The sequence below is a fragment of the Glycine max genome, chromosome 3 (assembly GCF_000004515.6).
Source record: "Glycine max cultivar Williams 82 chromosome 3, Glycine_max_v4.0, whole genome shotgun sequence".
Taxonomy (NCBI): domain Eukaryota; kingdom Viridiplantae; phylum Streptophyta; class Magnoliopsida; order Fabales; family Fabaceae; genus Glycine; species Glycine max.
Window position 1 is genome coordinate 4,017,098 of NC_016090.4, and position 24,122 is coordinate 4,041,219.

The 24,122-nt window shown below is 30.4% G+C and overlaps 1 protein-coding gene and 1 long non-coding RNA gene across 2 annotated transcripts; one reads left to right on the plus strand and one right to left on the minus strand.

Moving 5' to 3' along the window:
- The first annotated feature begins 713 nt into the window (after positions 1-713).
- LOC106798034 (uncharacterized) lies at positions 714-1,476 on the plus strand. Its single transcript, XR_005890650.1, has 3 exons — positions 714-911; positions 998-1,055; positions 1,130-1,476. It is a non-coding gene; the product is annotated as an uncharacterized lncRNA (long non-coding RNA).
- Positions 1,477-3,375: 1,899 nt separating this feature from the next.
- LOC100775612 (putative disease resistance RPP13-like protein 1) lies at positions 3,376-9,280 on the minus strand. The gene is made up of 3 exons (XM_003521942.5): positions 5,222-9,280; positions 4,008-4,179; positions 3,376-3,641 (listed from the first exon to the last, which is right to left on the minus strand). Exon 1 carries the CDS (start codon positions 8,986-8,988, stop codon positions 5,242-5,244), a length of 3,747 nt encoding a protein of 1,248 aa, XP_003521990.1. The 5' UTR covers positions 8,989-9,280; the 3' UTR covers positions 3,376-3,641; positions 4,008-4,179; positions 5,222-5,241.
- Positions 9,281-24,122: the final 14,842 nt, after the last annotated feature.

Consider the following 24,122-nt stretch of genomic DNA (forward strand, 5'->3'; position numbering starts at 1 on the left):
TCTTGGAGTGGTATGTTTTCAATTTCTCTCTATATATAGTTATAATTATTTTATTATATTAATAAATGTGACGTATGGATGAAACACTCTGATTACTATACTATTTCTGCACACATTTTTATTTTGCTTTAATCTTAGAAATTACACATTGATAAAAGAAAATCTTCAACTACTATTGCATTCGGCAGTTGCATGTGCAATTTTAATGGGGGACCCTCATTTCCCAGTCACTGTCTATATCTATTACTAAAAGACAGCTGAACTAATATCGTAAATCATTCCTGTGCAAGGAATAAATACAGGAGAAATGTAATGGGTTACCCAGAAATTATATAAATCAGTTTAATATCATATTTTAATTTAAAATATTAAAGCTCAAGTTTTATGGATCTTTTTTTATTTATATGGTGTTTAATCTTCTTATTCAGACCAAATGTGAGACTTGACTTTACATTTATATTTCAACAATTTCTAATTTTTGGACTCTGAAGGGAAGCGTGTGGCAGTCAAGTATTACTCAGATGACTGGCCAACAAACAATGCAAAGTTAGCTTTTGAGAAGTTTGTATTTACCAAGACTGTTAAGACAAATGCTCGTAGAAGGTAAGCAGTAGAGTTTGACAACTATGAATCTATGAAGTCACTATATTTAATATTAGGTGCTAGGGGTGGCTGTTTCAATTTAACCATCATTTTTTATGTAACAGATTTTTGCTTAATGATTACGCTAGGGGTGGCCGGAGTACGTGATGAGAAATGTATCCTATCATTAAGGATTGTTACAACAGTCCTCTTATATGCGTGTGTGGGTAAATGGGTATTGAAAATCTCACACTTGATATAATTTTTTCATGTGCCAATACAGAGACAAAGAAGCTCCAAAATTAACTGAAAGTGGTTTCCAGTTTTTGGTATGTGTCAAAGTATTTATAAGCCAATTGTATTTAATGTATAATGCATTCTCCTAAATATAAAGATTGTTCCTTGTGAATTACAGCTGATGGATACAAATGCACAGCTTTGGTACATCATCAGAGAATATATCTAATTCGGAGGTAGCTCTAACTTTTTTTTTAATAATATTTTTCCATTTGTTTTCTAGTGCTCTTCATCATCCAATTTGATGCAGGATAGAGGTGTTGATGCAGCTGACTTATCTCATTCATGCTGGAATCAGTTTTCATGACATAGGATGGCTTATTCTTCTCGTCCTATTTCCTTCTTTCATTCTAATAAAATTTACTCTTTAAAAAAAAAGGTAAACTTTGAAAACTGATTTAGATGTTCCTTTAAAATGTATCTGTTTATGCATGTGTGTCTGTATTTGTACATGGTTTAGATAGCCTTTTGGGTTCTACTCCATAGTTTGCAACTTGTGTCAAAGAAAGCCTCTAGTCTTTCCTCATTTTTTTTCCTGCCATTTGTGTTACATGATTTTTTTTTATATTCTTTATTTGTGACCTATAAATTGTAAATTGATTAAATGAAATGAACTCACGAATAATGAGCTATTTAATGACGCACATCTATCAGGGATAATTTTAGAATGTGTCTGGGTGGTAATTTTGTAATTAGAGGAAAAAAACAACGACAATTTTCTGTGATAATCATTGTTTTAATTCCTCTTAGTAATGACCTTGAGAATACTTATAAGCCGGAAGTGGTACGGAAAAATACTTGTTCTAATCAAGTTTGATTAGTGAAACCCTTTACTGGTTAATAAAGGAGAACTAGACGTAACTCAGGTTAAGTGACCCGGTATAAATTGGAGTATTTTTACTTTTTTCTTTAATTTATCAAAGTATTTCAAAGTCAATTAGTGATAATTTAGCACACAAAAGTTTTCAGTGAAAAATAAGTTTTATACATCATTGGACGACAATCCATTTTTTTTCACTGGCCGAGGGTTTTTATAAACATCTTCCATTTTAAAAGGTTTTATATTTTGATTAACACACTATTTCACCCCCTTTCTAGTGTGATGTATTGTATTTCAAGAAGATAACACCAATTAACGTCGACCAAAAAAATCCCTAAATAATGTTAGCCAAAAAATAGCCTTGGTCAATGCCGACCAAACAATCCTAGCCAACATCAACCAAAAATAGCCTTAGTTGACTTCAACCGAAAAAACTTAACCAATGTCGGCCAGAAAATAACCTCGATAGTCATTAGGCAAAAAATACCCTAGTTGACATTGACCAAAAGATAGCATCGATCGAAAAAACTTTTGACAACATCGACCATAAAAAAGTCACAACCGTCAACCAAATATAAAACCTTGACGACATTAATAAAAAAAATAGTCTCGACTGATGACAACTAAAAAATATCATCACGTGATGTTGGTCGAAAAAACTCTGTTCTAAATCAGCCAAAACATAGCCTTGACCAAAGTCGACTAAAAAATCCCTACTTAGCATCATCCAAAAATTGCTTTGACTGATATGAGCTGAAATTATACTATGAACGTTTGTTGGAAAGTAGCCCTAGTAGACATAAATTGAAAAATAATCTCGACTAATGTTAGCCAAAAAAGATTATCTATCAACGTCGATCAAAAAAATTGTGCCAACATTTGCCAAAAACTAATCCAAACCGAAAAAATCTTGCCCGTCGTTGGTTGAAGATTGCCCGCAAATTCTTTAACTATTAAGTTGGATCAATATTGATCCATTAAGTACTTATTAGGTGATCCATAATTGGATTTGGAAACTTAGTGAATGGATCAATAACCATCATAAAATTAAATGTATGTATTTTATTTTTTTGTAATGGATGGATTGGATGAATTTACTTATGGATGGATTAGATGAATGATGATAAATGGATTCATTTGTCATCCCTTCCATGAAGTTATCAAACAAGACAAAAATAGATGTGACACGCTTTGTACCTAGAGATGATAGAAGTAGAATGAAGAATCCAGGTTCGGAATATTGATTCCTCATCTCTGTAGGTGCTCACATGTTGGCAATCTGTCTAAGAGAAATCTTCATGCGAAGATGAGAGCCTTTGAAGATGTTTCACTAATCCAAAACATCTGGCTGGACGGTATTAAGTCAACTAATGGATTGTTAATTCTTATGAAATATGGTATCTACATGCCAATGTACGAAAACATCTATTTATATTAAAACAATATTGGGTAAATAGTCATTTTTATCCCTGAAAATGTAATTCACTGACAAATGTGTCCCTGAAAGATTTAAATACAAAATTTAGTCCTCGAAAGTGCTAAAAGTGTGACAAAAATATCTTGCCGTCAACTTTCTTTTGTTACCATTTAAAAAATTGCCTATATGACACAAAGGGACAAACTTGTCACAAAATTGATTGTCAACGTGACCATACTGACTAGATTGGACGAAAATGTTAGTAAGAAATCATTTTTGGACATAAACGTCAGTAAAAAATTTATGGATCAAATTGTCAGTATTTTTTTGTTGAAGGAATTTGTCAGTAATTTCACAAAGTTGCAGTAAGCTTTGCACAATTCTTGGGGTGTCCAGACATTAACCAAATCTTTTTCAACTTCTTCCCAGACATAGAATTCACCATCGACATACTCCAGTGCTCCGTTTGCATTTTGTATGAATTTAGCATTGTGGTGTAAAATAAGACTGATTTCATCAGACATCCTATATAGAGAAATATAACAAAAATTAATTGTATATTCACAAAAAGAGAACATAAAAAGTTTCATAATAGAGAACAAAAGGCAAGTTTCATAATAGAGAAGAGAAGAGAAGAAGTTTGAGAATAAAGAAGAGAACACAAGAGGAGAGGTTTGACGATAGAGGCCAGATGGATGATGAACACCACGAAAAACGCGATGGCAACAGTGTCGTTATAGTCATCGTCGAAACCCCAAAAACAATCATCTGTCGACGACAAAGATACTAGCCAACGACAATGTCATTACGACCAACCAATAAAAGTCATATGCGTATAAAAAAATATAAAAAAGCATACAAAAACGACACAGCATATGATAAAGTCCAAACCTGGGTGTGCGCCGTTGTGGTCACCATCGATGGGAACGATTGTATGGGTGTGCATCGCCGTGTGTCATTGTGCATCGCCATGTGTTGTTGTGCGTCACTGTGATTGGGAGATTTGCCAGCGTAATGAGGTTGTGGAAGTGTGGGAGATGAAGAACTTCTCTTGTAGAAGTTTCTGAAAGTGTGGGAGATGAAGAAAAATTAAAAACCTAGCTTTTGGGAATGAAGAGTCAATTTTGGATTGTGTAATCCTTTTGGGAATGAAGAAAATTAGCAGATGCCAAAAAACCCTATATATTTATTTTCACAATGACGGGAACCATAGAATGCAAGGCTTGTATTATTCACTATCCTATATATTTATTTACCAAACATTGGTGGAAATTTTAAGGAGTGACAGGTTCATATTAGCTTTTAACCATCAATGGAAAACTGGAAAAAAGAAAAGGCTGGCACTAACAACCAGTTATTTGTCAATAGGAAAGGAAGCTTGGCCCAATTGAAGGATGTTGTGGAAAATTAGTGTCTCTTTGATTTCAGAAGCTTTACCTTTCTTTTTCCAATACTTACAAAAATATCATCTTATTTTTTTACCTCATGTCATGATATGAAGAATGTGTTTTGCTACAAAGTACTGATACTTTAATTTGCTTCATGCATCTATATCTGATACCAATATATTGATATATTTCACTGGTACATATATGTGAAGTGACCAATTCTTTAAAAAAATGATGATAATCAAATATAGTGATGTGTAACATAGAAGTAAGTATAATATAGAAATATAAAAAGTATAGTTTCTTGATGAACCAAATATGAAAATTGTTTTGTTTATAGATAATTTCAAGAAAGAAATGAGATTGATCATTGATAGTACCATTCTTATTTGTGATCAATAGGAAAAAATGATCTACAATTTTTTGATTTTGTTTTTAAGTAATGTCTAAGAAGTATGTATGTTCTTCAATTTACCGAATTGCAATTGTATATTTATTATGTCTTTATCAATTCTTACATATCTACATATCTATCATATTTTTAGTATAATCATATCACTATTAATGTATAGGACAGGGGATAAGAGATAAGCTGAAATCATCAAATCCTTCTGAAGTTCACTTGAAGGATGTAGTAAAACGTAAAAGGAGAAAGACATGAAATGAAACATATCCTTGACAGAAATAGTTTTGTAGTTGGTTGGACTTAGAAGATACCTGTTGATCATCCTTGGTGGCTAAATCCATCTATCGTCAACCTTAATGCCAGGGATGTGGCAAATTTTAGGCCAAATTTGAGGGTGCTTCATGCGGCATCGTTTTTCCAGCAAAGGACATCCCATTATGGTTAATTTTATTAGAGAGACAGGAAGCCTTTCTCCAGCCATATTCTCCAGCAAAGGACAATTGTCTATGTGTAATATTTGCAGGGATGTGAGATCGAGAAGCCCCGTGCAGTCCAACAACTCCAGATTTGACAAGTCATATAGATACAGAGACGTAAGGGAGGGAGGCAGCAAACCCTCCTTAGGGAAGGACTTGATGCCATCACATCGACCCCCAACACTGAGATGGGTAAGCATGCCCATGGATGGCCATGCTAGGCCGCTCAGTAGTTTCTCACAATTGACAATCCAAACTGTTCTCAGGTTAGGTGGCATACCCCCTTCTGGAAACGACTCAATTTCTGGGCAGTTGGATATGTAAAGATGTTCTAACTTTGGGAGAAGAGTACTCATCTCATCAGGCAACGACTTCAACTTGTCAGAGCCCCAAACTTTGAAAGTAATCAAGTTGGGCGCAGGCAATCCTTCTCTCCAGAATGATACAAAGTTGGGGCATTGATAAATTCTCAAAGAACACAGACTCTTAAATGACTCTGCCCCTGAAACCAAAAGATATTCCATATTTTCACAGTTTCTGATTGCAAGATCTCTGAGATTTGGAAAGGTAATCAATGGAAGAGATGTGAGTGAATCACAACTGCTTTCTATTGTCAGTGTTTCCAGTAACTCATGTTTGTGTTGCGTCGGGAATTCCAGTTTTTTAAGATCCCAGATACGCAGAGTCTTCAGTGATTCAGGTAAACGACCACCTGGAAATGACACGGCTGACGAGCAATCCCTTAATGTTAAAGACCGGAGACAAGTTGGTTGGATGTTAGTGATGGCCTCTATCATAGACTCCACCATTGGGCTTCCTTCTACTTCTATAGTCTCTACCAAGAGAGGTAACGCATGCAATGCTACTTTATTGCTTTTACTTATCTCCAAACTTTGAATGGCGGGAGCCGTTGGGAGAGAAGAGACAAGCAGCTCGCAATCACTAATATAAAGTGTTTCCAGAGCAGGAAGGTGATTCGGCAAACTTCCCTCTAGTTTGGGGCAGCCAAGTATTCTAAGACTTTTAAGCAAAGGAAAAGCTTCTGAATCAAAGGAACTCCACAACTCCCAACAAGGCATGTCATAAATGAACAGAGATTCAAGGGAGGGAAAGGGCCTCCAAGAACGACAATCTTCATTCTTGTAAAAACCTGCATCGATAGTCTTCAGCCTATTCAATCTTGAAATTACAAGGAACTTGAGAGAAGGTAGCTGTTCAAGTGAAGGAAGCATACTACAGTTGTCACAATCACTTAAGGTTAGACGTGTCATATTGCAGTAGGAAGAATTTCCCATCCAATCTGGAAATTTGGTTCCTTTATAGCCTTTTATTTGCAACGATTCAATGTTAAAGTGAGGCTGTAACTTGCAAAGCACATCTATTTCAAGTTGGAAGTTGGTACTGTTGTTGTTACATCCAGACCATTCCAACAGTAAACTATTAATGTGTTTTTTATCCATCATCCTTGCCTCCAACGCTTCATCACTTTGGGAAACATTCTCCATGTTCCTAAGTTCAAGTTGACCACGAAGATTTGAAAGTCCTCCCAATTCTTTGATTCCATTCTCTTGGTGCTTGCCCACAACAAAGAAATCCAGATGTTGTAAATGATTTAATTTGCTCATTCCTCTCGGCATCTCTTTTATAGGAGTTTGACGTATCTCAAGATGACGCAAGTTAACAAGATTGCACATGTCACTAGGCAACTTAGTCAGCTTTCTGCAACTACACAACTTCAAAGTTTGCAGATTGTACAAATTACACAATGACTCTGGCAGTGTATCTATACTTGAACGAGAGAGATCTAAATAGCGCAGATGGATCAATTTACCTATTGAATCAGGCAAAGAATCCAGACTTTGGAAGTCATGAAATGATAAAACTCTCAAGTACATAAGCTTCGACACTATGATACATTGTGCCTCCTCGTTGTTGAATGGAGCAGCTTCAAAATTGATAATGGACAAGAAAGTTCTCAGAAATTTTGCTCTACCAACAACATCAAAGTTGTCCAAGACTGAAGAATTGAATTTCGTAAATGACAAATGACGAGTCTTGGTCTTGATCTTTGTTTCTTTCCCAAGTTCTTCTGATCTAAAGTAAAAATCTCCACCGAGTGATGTGGCTAGATCATGCATGAGGTCATGCATCACAAAACATTTGCCATAAGGCCAACTACTTCTACTTGTGTTTGAACGTTGGAAAAATGATCTCGAAACCAAATCATCAAAATACTCATGACCAACCTCTTCTAAAGTCCTACCCTTGCTTGATTTCTTCAAAAGATCTTCGGCCATCCACAACAAGATTAATTCATATTTTTCAAATTCGTAATCTTGTGGATACAAGGAACAATAAACAAAGCACCGTTTTAAATGTGGAGGGAGATAATGATAACTAAGTCTCAGTGCTGGAATAACTTCACACTCACTTTCAGAAAGTTCCCAAATGTCACTATTGAGAATATTATTCCAATCCATGATGTCATGCTTTCTTCTCAACATGCCTCCAAGCGACTGTGCTGCTAAAGGCAGTCCGTTGCACTTTTTAACAATCTCCTTTCCAATTTTTTCTAGTGTTGTTGTGTTCCCGTTCGATTCGGAGGAAAGACACGCATGGTTCGCAAACACTGACCAACAATCTTCATTCGACAATTGGTTTAGATGATAGATGTGAACAGTTTGGACTATAGAGGCTGTTTTTTCACTGCGGGTTGTTAGAAGAATCTTACTTCTCTTAATCCCACGGTTAAATGGTTTCTTAAGAAGTCTCCAGTTAACATAATTCTCTGTCCAAACATCATCCAAGACAATTAAGAATTCTTTATCTTTCAGCTTGTCCATCAATTCAAGATGAAGTAGATTCAGATCATTCAATTTACAAGGCTTTCCAGTAACCGCCTCTGTTATAGTTTTTGTGACCTTCAGAATATCAAGTTCTTGAGAAACACAAACCCATGCCTTAAAGTCAAATATCTCTTCCAAATTCTCATCATTGTACACCAATTGGGCCAAAGTAGTTTTTCCAACCCCACCCATGCCCACAATAGGAACCACAGACACTTCACTACCGTCACTGTTATCCTCCGACAACAACTTGATTATGGCCTCCTTATCTTTCTCCCTACCATATATATGAGATCCATCTTCCAGAGATGTTGATGGAGCTTTCCATGACACGTTCTCCACTGCACTCTCTTTCAAATCAAGACTCTCCTTGAGTTTTAAATGAGACTCAAGTGTGACAACTATGTCCTCCAACTTACTACCGATCTTCCTATCGGAAAAGCGAGAAAAAAAGTTTCTTACCTTGTTTTGGTTGGCAGCTTTGGTGAAAACATGGTCGAGTAAGTCATCGGCTTCATAGACAGCATCTTTGAGATCATTGAGCCAGTGTTTGACATTGGTGTTTGTGGTCTGTTTCTTCTCGGCATCATCAAGCACAGCTCCAACCACTCTGAGAGTGATCTCCAACTTTTGAAGCAACTTCTTGCTAAGCTTCTTTCCAAGGATCAAGTGAACAAACTCAGGTGAAGCCAGCCTGTCGAAAAGCACATCAAGGAAAGCAGAGAGAAAGGCACCACCTACCACTGCTGCTGCCATTACCTCAAGAATAAAAGATGATCAGAGTAGAAAGACAAAGGCAAGGAATTGGTTGCTATGAACTGGATTGGTTCTTCGTAAGTCAACTCGCTTCACTTTCACTCGTTCTTGATAAGGTTTTTTTATTTATTATTTGTATTATTATGGTGGTGGGTGACTTATGACTAGTTTCATTTCTGTTTCCAAACCGTGTGGATCAGTGGTGTATGTTTTTTTCTTTCATTTCTGAAATTGCTTGCAGGTTTCACAAAACACTGATCCCTTTTCTTTGTGATATGTATGGATGGCTGTAAGGGTACTTTGCGTATTTAAGTTCCTGTTAATGGTCTGTAAGACAAGTTGTATTAAGGCAGATTGTACATGTGTTTGTATGAACGGTACAAAAGTTGATTTCACAAATCTAATTTATATTTGGATATTTTTATTCCAAAAATAAGTTAGTAGTAAAATTGAAAATAATTTTTTTTTGTGTAATCCAAAAGTTATCTAAAAATACTTAACTTAGAATTAGTTCTAAATTTAAAATTTAAAATCAATTCCAGTAAATAGTTGAACATTTACTCAAATTCATGTTAGTTTATATTTTAACATAATTTTAGAAAATCAAACATAAATATAATATGCACGATTAAAGTTGTCATAGAGATGTGTTGTTCTAGAAAGGTTTAATAACAAACCATGATCTCATAAATAATTGACATTAGTAGTAGTAATTTATGTTTCTTAATCAAGTGGTACAAGATTCAAATCATGATTAATCTTTACATATAGAATAAATAAATATAAAATTAAAAAATATTAAACCAAAAAAAAAGAAGTATTGAACAAATAAAAAGAAAGAATTGAACAAAAGACACATGCTAATTGATCCCTAAGAACATAATATTAATGAATTAAAGAGTTCAATATGTCCTTATTTGTACATAAAAAAGAAAAGAAGTATGTAGAAAGAAAAGTGTGTGATTTTTTACTAAATAAAATCAATAAATAATAGATACTATTATAGAATAGTAATAATAATAATAATACTCTAGAGGGAGTGATTAAAGTAATTCCTTTGAAATTGTGTCATTAAAATTATCATTCAATTCAACTCTATTTTTATATGTTGTATATCTATTGTAATTATTTGATGTATATTTTTATGAAATTTCTTGGTTTCTGATCATCCTTCATATCTTATCTATATAAAAATGTTATTATTAGTTAAGTAAAAAATATTTAGTGAGATTATCTCAAACAAAAATAGTAAAATGAGAGAAAAAGAAAATTTAAGTCAAGAAAAAAAAATGGTGAGCAAATGAAAAGGTTTTATTATATTTAAAAAAAAGATATATTTTTCTATTATCATATTTCATAAAATAATTTCTATAAAATATATTTTTATTTTAAATCAACAGCTATTTTGAAGTATAAGTTTTTATCCATAGTTGAAATGGATTTAAGTGAACTTTATATTAATGACTATTATGCCGTTAAAAAAAGGGTAACCAGTCATTTTCGTCATGCAATATGTAGAACACTGACAAATTCGTTACAGAAAGATGTAAATTCTAATTTTGGTCCTCGAAAGTGAAAAAAGTGTGATAAATTCATTCATCTATTAACTTCCATTCGTTACTTTTAATGAAAGAGCAAACATGACACATTCAGGGACGAATTTGTCAATGCTCAACACATCCAGGGACAAAAATGATTATTCACCCAAAATATAATTTAATCTTCATCTTTCTCATTTTTCAATCGTTGCAAGCACAGTTGTGAAATCCAGTTTGGCTCAGCTATTCGGACCAATCCAACTGAGACCCGGTGGTCTAGCCGAACCAGTTCCACTATTGGATCGATCATACAATTGACACTGGAGGACCCAGCCAAACTAGGACAATTAGCCACCAGATCCCGGTTGGACCAGTCCGACCTGACTGATTTTACAAAAAAAAAAAAAATCACCTCTACGGTGTTGTTTTGATGTCTTATTATTATCAATTGTTATATTAGATTATGAAGTATGGATGGATTTTTTTTGCTCAAATAATGTTAGTTATATACTTATATATAGATAAATATATAATTTTAAATTTTTATAATATATCAGGTCAAACAAGTCCAATGACTGGTCCAACACCACTAACCCACCCACCAAATATTTTGATTTGGTCAATGATCGAACTGAGTTTCACAACTATAGTTGCAAGTATAACATTACAATAAACACTTAAAAAATAGGAAAACAAAACTTAGTTAAAACAAACATAATGATAAACATAATATTGATTTAAAAGCTTATTATTATGTTTATTCTAAGTTATGTTTGATTTTCTATTTTTTTTAAAGTATTTATTATAATGTTATATTTACAACAATTAAAAAAATTAACAGATAAATAAATTTATCATATTTCTTTTACTTTTAAAACTAAAATTTTAATTTTAGTCTTTTAAAGACAAACTTGTCCAACACTAAAACATAAGAAGAAAATAGTTATTAAAAAATAAAAATGAAAGATCTTTACTCCTGATTCAATGATTCGAGTCTTACCCGTGTGAATCCTGATTCTGAATCTGGAACAGCGGTTCCCGTCCGATCGACATGTAAGGTACGACCATGAATCAGTAACTGACATGTATCTTATCATTCGTGCAGCTATCATCTGTATATAGAGCACAACACGGGAAGGCGTTGACTGGCTGGTACTACGAATATTCATCCGCCACGTGACACCATATGATTGGATGACCTTGCTACTAGTCATGGGAAGAGCCCGCCTTGTGGTTAGGTGTTGAAGGATGTTTGGCATAGCATCATTTTCATTTTCCCTAATTCTCACCAATCTCACACCCAAAAGATTTTGTCACTTTATAACAAGAGAGTTGTTACTAAGATTTAATAAAGGACCAAAAAGTTTGAATGATAAACTATACAGTATTTTTAACAATTTTAATATACTATTATTATATTTTTATTTAACATTTAAAAATATTTCTATAATTTAAACCCATGCATTAAGTATAAAGTAATTTTATATTATTATTCACTCATATATCATCATTAATATAATTTTAAAGATAATTATTATAGTTATTATAGATGATAAAATAATATTGAATGAAGTTTTAAATTTGATTTACACTTTTATTATATGACCTATTTTTTCTATTTATTAACAAGACATTACTTTTATAGCACCATTTGTTGTCCTATTTCTCACTCCTACATCTAAGTTAACTTTGTTTTTTCTTCCTTGAATGTTTTGTCACATTGTAACAAGTGGAATTGTTAAGATTTTTAAAAAAGCAAATTATTTGAATGAAATTAAATTTCAAACAATTTTAATATTCTAATATTATATTTTTATTTAATATTTTTAAGTTTTAAGTTTTCTTAGTATTTAAGAATATTTATTAACAAGACCTTTTATGGCTATTTTTTTTAGTAATGAGAATTTTGCATTTTATTTCACTCACTATAATAATAATGATGACGATTGAGTTATGTTCAAGTGAAGCGAGTGTATGCATGAGTGTAAATTAACTTATTTAGTTGATCAGACTTTTCTTATAATTCACAAAGGTTGTTACAAAAATTCAATGTATCTAATTTAAGTATATTAATGCATTAAAATCTATTTATATATGTATATATAAGATATATTTGTTAAATTCTTAATTGAAATTGTAAGAAAGATGAAGAAAAAAATCAACCAACAGGCAAAAATCAAATCAAATTCAGATTCTATCATTCATGAGGGAAATCTTGCCTAATCATATTATTGAGACCTCACGTGATTTTATTTGTGTGAAAGATTTTGATAGAATTTTACTTATTCAATACTACTATAAAATGGATAGTACAAAATTTCGAAACAATATAGAGTATACTGATATTCCTTTTTATGACTTTACATTTCTTAATTTCTAATGCTATACAAAGTTTTTATACTACAAAAAGTAGATCATCAAATATATTTTTATTGAAATTAAGAATTTTTTTTATTATGAAAATCTCCCTAATTAAATGTAACAAATTAAATATTTTACTCTATTATTTTTATAAATACTAGTCAATGCTTAAAGAACATTTAATAAAAAAAATATTATTTTGAATACATAAAGATAAAGAATATACCATACTATAATATTTGGTCTTTAAAATGATTAAACACATGCTTGAGACAACATTTTCATATGCTAACAATGTGGGTTTGAGAAACAGCTTAGAAGTTAGAACTAGAAGGTGTTAGAATATTCTCTAATGCTCTTATTTATTAAACTTGGCAGCAACTTCTGTCTTCTCTTCCTCCTTCTTAGTTATAACGCCTCTATGATCATCATTCCTCTCATTGCACCATAAAGCAAAGAACACAAAGAGAGAGAGGTCTTCTCAAACCATCTTGCAGGTAAATTGAGATTTAGCCATTTCAATTTTCATCAATATTTTTCTGAGTTATTATTATTTTTATCTTCATTCTTATTTGAAAATTTTGAAATCTGGATTCATTTTTGCCTTCAAGGTTTTTAAACTTTTCGATTTTATTATTGTGGGTTTTAAAGTGATTTTTTCTTTCTAAATTGTCTCTTTTTCTCTTTGTTTGTTTCATGAGAAACATCCGTCATCATGGTATAGGGGATTTAAATTTTATGCTTCTGAGTTATTTGTAGTCTATTAGCGTGTTTGATTTCACATCATCGACGTGATCATTCTCTGGGAATGTGATTTCATGAAGCTACTAGTTATATCTTCTACATATCTCAGACATGATTTTTTATTTCTCAAACTGATTTCCAACACGCTATATATTTCATGTGAAAGAAAAGACACATAAATTATTATAAAATGTGTAATGTTTGTTAAACTTGGTTTTTGTGTAGCATGAGAAGATCTAAGTGCACGTTCGGTCAATTTTTAAAAATAAACAGTAAAAAATTATGATATTTTAAAACCAAATTCTGGTATAGGTGGATGGTTGTTGTTTTCATGAGTTAAGCTCTCTCTTGGTGAGAGGGGTGTTTGTGTTTATTTGCCTTTTTCTCTTAACGGAAAATTTGTAAATTTTTTCCTTTTGTTTTTCATCTGGAAAATTTTAATTTGTTGCCAATATGTATTGACAATAACTTAGTGCATGTGACCCAAGCATGAAAATTGGTAGATAGACTGCCAAAGTTAGGTAACGATTGTAATGGAAAGTGGAACCACATGCATCTGAAAAAAGGTGCCAACTCAGTTATATTTTTACTTGCCTATTTGAAACTTTACTGAATTTTCGTTTTCTTCTCGAGTGTCATTAAACTCTCCCAACTTTAGACGATTAATTTGGGCAGATGAGTGTGAATGACTTGATTTGTCTATGTAATTCAAAACAGAATGCAGGTCTCACTTGTTTGCATGTTCCTTTTTTATGAATCTCAAGTTCATTATTGATGTATTTTGTTGTATTAGTGTGCTTTCTGCCATCTGCTGATTGATTGTTTGATTAAATTTTATTTCTTCTGCGTAATGTGTTGCCATATTTGGTTTCCATTTATTCTTGATTTTTGACAATCTTACATTTCTGTCATACTTGTTTAGTCTTGTTTTGTTCTTCTTGGTCATGAATCGTTTATTTTCAAGAACTCTAAAAACGAGTAGACTACCTGAGAGAAATGTAATTGATGTGCTAAATACTTTGTTTTTTAATCCAGTCCTGTTTAAATATGATCAAAATTCACCTAATGCCTTATGGTTTTGCGATTGTTAAAGTAAATAGTCAAATAGTCAAATATTTACTTAAATTCGTGTTAGTTTATATTTCAATGGGATTTTTTATAATCAAATATGAGATCAAACACTGATCATTAAAGTTGTCATAGAGATATGTTATTCTATAAAGATCTAATACTGAATCATGATTTTATAAACCGTTAAAATAATTGATAGTGATTTTTGTTTTTTAATCAAGTGGTAAAAGATTTAAATATTTATTAATTCTTACACATAGAATAAATTTTGTTAGGAGAAAAATAGAAAAATGAGATTAAAAAATTACTAAGCCAAAAAAAAATGTTGAACAAATCAAAAGAGAAAGAATTAAAGAAAGGACACATGCTAATTGATCCCTAAAAACATAATATTAATGAATTCAAGATTTGAATATCGGTTATATGTATCTCAAAGATGTGTGTAAAAAGAAAAGTGTGTGATTTTTTATTAAATAAAATCAATAAAAAGAAAAGTGTGTGATTTTTTATTAAATAAAATCAATAAAATAAATAATAGATACTAATAAAATCAATTTAAGACAAGCAAATGAAAAGATTTTATTATATTTAAAAAATATTTTTTCTCCTATCATATTTAATAAATATAATTTCTATAAAATATAATTTTTATTTTAAATCAACAGGTATAAATTTTTATCAATAGTTAAAATAGATTTAAGTGAACTTCCAGAAAACCTTTTTTATTTGTTTGTTTAAGTGTTGAAGATATTTATCCTCTAACTTATTTTTTCTCATCACAATTGTTTTTCTCTTTTTACTACCAAACAAAACCTTACAAGAATATTGGATTTTTTCACTCCAGTGCACTTGTTCTCTCCTTATTTTTTTTTTTCCAAAATACACCTGCCTCAAAATTGTTTCCTAAACAACACTCCTTTTTAGTTTGCAGAGAGAAGTCGGGGTTAGGGAACCCACCTTCTCTTTGCTCCTATTATTTTTTAATTTTAAAAAAAATATTAAATTCTTTTTTTATATTTTTTTTAAAAATAATTTACTTGTTTTTTAAATATTATTTGCAGATAAAAATATAACTAAATTTTTTAATATTATTATTTTGTTTTTTAAATAATAAGAATATTTTTTGTTTAATTATTTATTAATAGTTTGAAAATAATTAATTAATAATCTTAAAATAAATTTAAAAATCAAAGTGATTAAAAAAATAGATTGATTAAAAACACAATATATATATATATATGATTATCACATCTTAATTATATTATATTAAGAAATTAAAATACTCAAATAACATAAAATACTAAAAATTAAAGAGACAAACATCATAAATGGAACATATAATAAAACAAAAATAACAGAATGGACTAACAATAATAATTGAAACATGAAAATAATGAAAGCATAAATAATTAACACATGAATCATCCCCATTACCAACCTCATTTGATTATTAATCCTTGGTAAGGAGACATGTTACAACCTATTATAGTTTTTTACCAAACAACTATGGTATTCATACTAGAAAAATAAATGTGAAAATTTTCGATAATAAAGACATAACAGAAAAAATTATTCCAATATATCTTCATCTTCAGATATTTCTTAGATAAATATTATTGTTCATGTATTTTATTTATGATGTAATGTATTCTAGTATAAATAAATTGTTAAAAAAATATATAACTAGTTTATATACATTTTTTTTAAATATTATAAACAAAAAAATTCATTTATTAATTTAACTTGTTAAATAAAAATTTAAGTTTTTTAAAAAGAAAAATTAATTCCTTTATTTTTTAATTATTATTTTTACATTAAAAATAAATTAATTTTTTAAAAAATAAAATAAAGGAATTACTATATTTTTAATATAAAAATAATATTTAAAAAATAAAGGAATTAATTTTTCTTTTAAAAAATAACAAAAAGTTAAATATTATTATTATGGTGGTGCGTCACTTATCACGTTGGTCTGGATGCTAATATAGTAAAGAATATTGTGAATAATAATAATAATAATAATAATAATAATAATAATAATCTAGAGGGAGTGATTAAAGTAATTCCTTTGAAATGGTGGTCATCAAAATTATCATTCAATTCAACTCTATTTTTATATGTTGTATATATATTGTAATTATTTGATGTATATTTTCATGAAATTTCTTGGTTTATGATCATCCTTCATATCTTATCTATTGAAAAATGCTATTATTAGTTAAGTAAAAAATATTTAGTGAGATTATCTCAAACAATAATAGTAAAATGAGAAAAAAAAATTAAGTCAAGAAAAAAATGGTGAGCAAATGAAAAGGTTTTATTATATTTAAAAAAATATTTTTTCTATTATCATATTTAATAAATATAATTTCTATAAATATATTTGTATTTTAAATCAACGGCTATTTTGAAGTATAAGTTTTTATCCATAGTTGAAATGGATTTAAGTGAACTTCATATTAATGATTATTATGTCGTTAAAATCTCGATCTAACAACTCAAAAAAATTCAAATTTTCTTTACATATAATATAAATAGATATAACTCTAATAATAATAAAAAATTATATATTTGTTAAAGTCTTGAAGTTATTTATCCTCTAACTTATTTTTTCTCCTCACAATTATTTTTATCTTTTGTACTACCAAACAAAACCTTACAAGAGTACTTGCTTAGTAGGGGTGGGAATAGGCTAAGCCGGCCTACAGGGGCCTATGACCTGACCTACATAAAGTCTAGCCTATTTAATTAAAAGGTTAGACTAAGACTTTTTTAAAAGCCTATTAGATTAAACAGATCAGACTTAGGCTTATTAAAAAACCTTATAAGCTTGATAGGCCGGCCTATATATATATATATTATTATTTTTTGGGTACCAATATATAATATTATTTTTTGGATACAATTAATTTTTTTTTTGAAACTATCAGACTTTGATTACACTCCATAACTTTTATTCCTATAATCAAGAACTTTAATTACAATTTAGGTGTGAGTACGGTGTCCTTTTATATTCCTCATTATTTTGATTGACTTTCCTTTTTCTTTAACTTTCCTATTATGTTCTTACTCCATAAAATATTAAATATTTATTGTGAAGAAGGCTTTTAAAAAGGCTATCAGGCCACACCAGGCTTTTAAAAAGGTCAGGCTGAGCTAAAATAAAAGTTTTTGATAGGCTATAGGTCAGACTCAGACCTCAAAGATTCATCGTAGACTAGGCTCAGGCCTTTTAAAGTCTTGCCTGACCTATTTCCACCCCTATTGCTTAGTAGAATCCAGCTAAGTATCATCTCTTCTCCTAAATATTTGTTAGAGTCTTGTTAATAAAACAAATCTTTTTTTAATTTTTTAATCAATACTCTTAAAACAAAGATCAAACACACTTTCTAAAAGTATTCCATTTTATTTATTTTATGAATAAGTAGTATTAAAGTGTATTTCACTAAAAAAAATAAAAAAATGAAATACAATACATTTTTTAATAAGATGAAGTAAAAGAAGTGAAATATATATATATATATATATATATATATATATATATATATAATTTTCATAAATGTAGTAATAAAATAAATGAAAAAAAAGGTAAATAGTCATTTTCTTTGAAGTGATTGTATGCATGAGTGTAAATTAGCTTATTTAGTTGACCAGACTTTCCTTATAATTCACAAAGGTTGTTACAGAAATTTGAAATTTAATGTATCTAATCTAAGTATATTAATGCATTAAAATCTATATATATATATATATATATATATATAAAAGATATATTTGTTAAATTCTTAAGAAAAAATCAACCAGCAAGCAAGAATCAAATAAAATTCAGATTCTATCATTCATGAGGGAAATCTTGCCCAATCATAATATTGAGATTTCACCTGATTTTATTTGTGTGAAAGATTTTGATAGAATTTTACTTATTCAATACTACTACAAAGTGGATAGTAAAAAACTTAGAAACAATATAGAGTATATCAATATTCCTTTTTATGACTTTACATTTCATAATTTCTAATGTTATACAAAGATTTTATACTACAAAAAATAGATCATCAAATGTATTTTTATTGAAATTCAGAATTTTTTTTATTATGAAAATCTCCCTTATTAAATGTAACAAATATTTCTTAATGTTTATTAAACTTGATTTTTGTGTAGCATGAGAAGATCTAAGTGCACCTTTGGTCAATTTTTACAAATAATAACATGTTTAAAAATAAACAGTACAAAATTATGATATTTTAAAACCAAATTCTGGTATAGGTGGATGGTTGTTATTTTCATGAGTTAAGCTCTCTCTTGGTGAGAGGGGTGTTTGTGTTTATTTGCCTTTTTCTCTTATCGGCAAATTTGTAAATTTTTTCCTTTTTTTTTCATCTGGAAAATTTTAATTTGTTGCCAATATGTATTGACAATAACTTAGTGCATGTGACCCAAGCATGAAAATTGGTAGATAGACTGCCAAACGGTAACGATTGTAATGGAAAGTGGAACCACATTCATCTGAAAACGGTGGCAACTCAGTTATATTTATACTTGCTTATTTGAAACCTTACTGAATTTTCATTTTCTTCTCGAGTGTCATTAAACTCTCCCAACTTTAGACGATTAATTTGGGCAGATGAGTGTGAATGACTTGATTTGTCTATGTAATTCAAAACAGAATGCAGGTCTCACTTGTTTGCATGCTCCTTTTTTATGAATCTCAAGTTCATTATTGATGTATTTTGTTGTATTAGTGTGCTTTCTGCCATCTGCTGATTGATTGTTTGATTAAATTTTATTTCTTCTGCATAATGTGTGGCCATCTCTGGTTTCGATTTATTCTTGATTTTTGACAATCTTACATTTCTGTCATACTTGTTTAGTCTTGTGTTGTTCTTCTTGGTCATGAATCGTTTATTTATAAGAACTCTAAAAACGACTAGACTACCTGAGAGAAATGTAATTGATGTGCTAAATACTTTGTTTTTTAATCCAGTCCTGTTTAAATATGATCAAAACTCACCTAATGCCTTATGGTTTTGGGATTGTTCAAAAATGACATCAGAAACAAGTTATAAAAATTGTTATGCTGGTTATGTTTGTAGAAGTTTCAAGAATTTCATTCAGGAGATTATATTCTCTGACAATCATCCCAACTTATTAAATTTGTTCATCTTTCTTTCAGGTGTGTCTTTCATTGTATATTCTGCTGCTGGGTAATTGGAAGGCTAACCAGGTGCTGCTTCATTCCTTAATTATTCTTCAAACATTCCAAGAAGTCCATATTCTTCATTGTTCTCTAGTGTCATCACCAAAATCAGGGAATGCTGAAAGATGTGCTTGACAGTTAAGAATTCCTTCACCGAGGCTGATGAGTCCGTGCCTCCATCTGAGCTATCCTTGTTCAACCTTTGCAAAAGTCTACCATGCTAGGAACATCATAACTGGCATGAGTGTGGCCATTAAGATTACTGACAAGGAGAAGATTCTGAAAGTTGGGATGATTGATCAGATTAAGCGCGAAATTTCAGCGATGAGGCTAACCAGGCATCCACATGTGGTTGAGCTTTACGAGGTAATGGCCAGCAAAACCAAAATTTACTTTGTTATGGAGTATGTAAAAGGTGGTGAGCTCTTCAATAAGGTATCCAAAGGAAAGCTCAAGCAGGATGATGCTAGGAGATAATTTCAGCAATTGATCAGCGCTGTTGACTACTGCCATAGCAGAGGTGTGTGCCATCGTGATCTGAAACCAGAAAATCTTCTACTGGATGAAAATGGGAATATAAATGGATTACTCCACACTACATGTGGTGCCCCTGCCTATGCTGCTCCGGAAGTGATAAACAGAAGGAGTTATGATCTTGTATGTTCTATTGGCAGGGGAGAGTTCAAATTTCCTAACTGGATTGCACCAGATGTACGCAGATTGCTGTCGAAACCCAAAGACAAGGATATCAATGGATGCATTATTTGTGAAAAAATTGTTTTAGTATGTGTAAAAATCTCATATCACTTTAAACTTTAAAGTTAAGATCAAGAGAAATATATATATATATATTTGATTTCTCAGAGCGTGATAGAAATTCAAAGCGAAAAGTATCTCAAATATAGTCTATACATATCAAAGAATTTGACGTCGGAATAAAAATATAAAACTCAAATAGCCTTTTTTGATAGAGAAACTCAAATATTAATTTAAAAGTGTATTTCAATTTACTCCTTCTAAACTCAATTACGAATAAATTTAACTAAACCCAAATCTTTACAGTTAATTTTATTTTTCAGCTTAAAAACATAACGCATAAATTAGAAATATGATTAATTGTTTTATTCGTATTAAAATTATTTTAATTTTAATATAATATTTGATATTACATTTCTTATATTTATTATGAAGTAAAAATATTTAAAAATTAGAGTAAGAAAATAATGTCATAATAGAAATAAAATAATTAATACTATAAAAGGAATGCATTATTATCAGTAAATCTTTTATCATTACAAAATGAAAGACGTGTATTAAATAAATTTAATAATTATATAAGACATCTAATTTCTTGAGGTTAGTTAAGTGGGATTGGATATAGTCTTGTATCTAACTAATTCAAGATTTAAGTTTATATATTAAAGATAAAATAAGAAAAAAATATAAAATGTTAGAAACTAGTATTTTTAAAAATATTAATTTAAGTAACGTTTTAAAAAATGTTAAAAATTATTGAAAAAACTTGTTTATCAAATAGTTAAACAAGTTTTTTAGCTACCAAAGAAAGTCAGAAGTCATTTGAAATGTAACATAACATTTCTTTACAAATCTAACTAGATTTTAAACTTGTGCATTGTACCAATAATGATTGACACAAATAGTAATGACTTGTATTTTTTAACTAAATGGTCTAGAGTTTGAATATTGGTTAACCCATACGCATAGAATTAAAGAAAGAATACATGCTAATTTATTCCTAAAAATATAATATTAATGAATTAAAGATTTCAATGTCCTTACATATATGTCAAAGATGTATGCGGAAAGAAAAGTGGGTGATTTTTACTAAATAAAACCAATAAAATAAATAAATAATAGATACTAATATATTATATTAAATTTTGACAGGTAGATATTCCCATAATTTTATATTTATATTAAAAAAAAATAGGCTTCCAGGTATGAAAAATAGGACTCAGAGAGAAGGGGAGTGGCGGATACAAGCCAGATGTTGAGAATGGTAATTAGGAAAAAACAAACCCAGACCCCCTCCCTTTCCTAAGGAAGAGCTTATTCTCAGCCTCTACGTACACTCTCCTTACAAGCTATCCATTCCATTATGCCAACCTATGTTCCTTTTCCACTTCAGCTAGTGCAACTTGTACGGCTTATTCTTTCTGCTGTCATACACAAGCAGGTCTTGTTTTTGAGGACCATTTGTCCTTTCTTTTTCTATTCCCCTCCCCCTCTTTTCCCTATCCTTTTATATACCTTCATTATGGACCTATCAAGTTCTAACCAGGAAAATTCCAAAAACATTTCTAACCCAAATCTCCAAATTCGCATGATGTCAAATCAGAAACAAACTAAATAAATAAGAAAATGTGATTAAAAATAATATATAACACTATAGAGAAAAAAATCAGAAAATTAATTTTCCATGCATACTCTAAAGAGATTACAAAGTCAGAAAATATATATTTTCATGGGAGAAATGTTCATGTGAACACAATAATTACCTTGACTCCGTATAGTGATATTTTGTTGCATATCATTGCTGCAACTTTTTCAAGAGAATGACTTGAGTATTTCCCACCTCTAGCTTCTTCTTCAATTTTATTTGCAGAACTTTTGGAATTTGAATCAGTGGGAACTTGGGAAGACTGGAAAAGCCAAAAACGGCCCCACAAGTGATAGCGTAGCAAAGGAACCTGTTGCAGAAACAGAGGATGAGAATGCAGCAAGCAAGCAACAGAAGCAAGGGTGCAATTAGAAAACAAGACCAAGAGAGCAATTACAAGGCCCACTTACCTCAAGGATTGCAAGCAGGTGCACCATATCTCGAAGCAATGGCGGACCTACAGCCATCTGAGGGCGTGCACTTGCACCCCCTCATTTTTTAAAATTCACCAAATTTGTAAATAAAATCTTATATTTTTATAGTTTATTTCATCTAAATTTATATAATTGAACTCATTGATTTTATTTTTTATAATTTGTACCAATTGACTTAGGGTGGATCCGCCACTGTACTGGAAGAATGATGCTGGTCGTGTAGGGGTAGACAAACTTAACCATTTCCTGATATTCTATAGCACAAAAAGACAAATTTGATTATTGAGAAATCAGTATAAATAATACTATGTAATAACAACATCAATCAATGGAATATACAATTATTCCTTCCCTTATTCTTTTCTCACTGGAGGCCCTGGTCCTCGAAAACCAACTTTTATCTTCTTCCCTATCAACAAGTATATAGCATATATAATTATGTATGATAATTTTAAGAAAAGAATGGTAAAATACAAAAAAAAAAACAAAAAAAAAATATCATAGCTGCACTTCGAGAAGTATCTTATGGAATCTAGATTACCGAGGAAGAGAAATTAAAAACTTGAAAGAAGAATTAAAATGATATTAAAATCCTCATTATTCTATTAAAAACAACAATAAAATAAAAAAATTCTAATCATTCTTAGTTAAATTTGACTATCAATTAAACTCAATTTTCATAGTTATCAAGTAGTAGAAGTTTTTGTTGCGAAAGTGTTAAGAGTGATAGTGACATTAAATATCGTTGCAAAACTTTTCACAACAGATGATATTACAGTGGACTGCAGCAACAATTTTCTCGCTAGCAAAAGTAAGGGATTAACGAATTGTTTATGGTACGACAGTTAGTCATCATGAAGGGATAACTATCATAAACTTAATTGCACAACAACATTTGCTGGATATGATTGAACATTTTGATACAACATAAAGACCTCGACTAGTAAAAATTGAAGGGGGCATGCTTCAAGCACGAATAAAAAGCTCTCATTCTGACCTAAGGAGACATGTTATACAATACACTTCACGTGAGTGTTCTAAATTGAAGTAGCCTCCATTTTGAGGAAGCTTTTTTCCGGAACATGTTTGTTGTCTTTGTATTGTTCTTTAGAATTAAAGTCTATTATGCCAGTAGTGCATATAGTTTGTCTCAAGTAAATCATTAAAGATTGAACTCGTTTCATAGTATATTAATTTGATAGTTATGTTTCTTAAGTGAGAAAATATTGAGATTCTTAGAGCATCTTTGATTAAAGAATCCATTTTGGATTCTTGGATTATTTTTTATGGGTCATATGATGCTATATAGAATGCAACAACTTCTATCATTTTTTGCTCCAATGATAAAATTCAATTTGAATTCTTAGATTTTACTTGCACAAAAAAAA

What these genes read in the sequence shown, in the direction of transcription:
- LOC100775612 (XM_003521942.5), bottom strand. Translation starts at nt 8,988, where the DNA reads ATGGCAGCAGCAGTGGTAGGTGGTGCCTTTCTCTCTGCTTTCCTTGAT.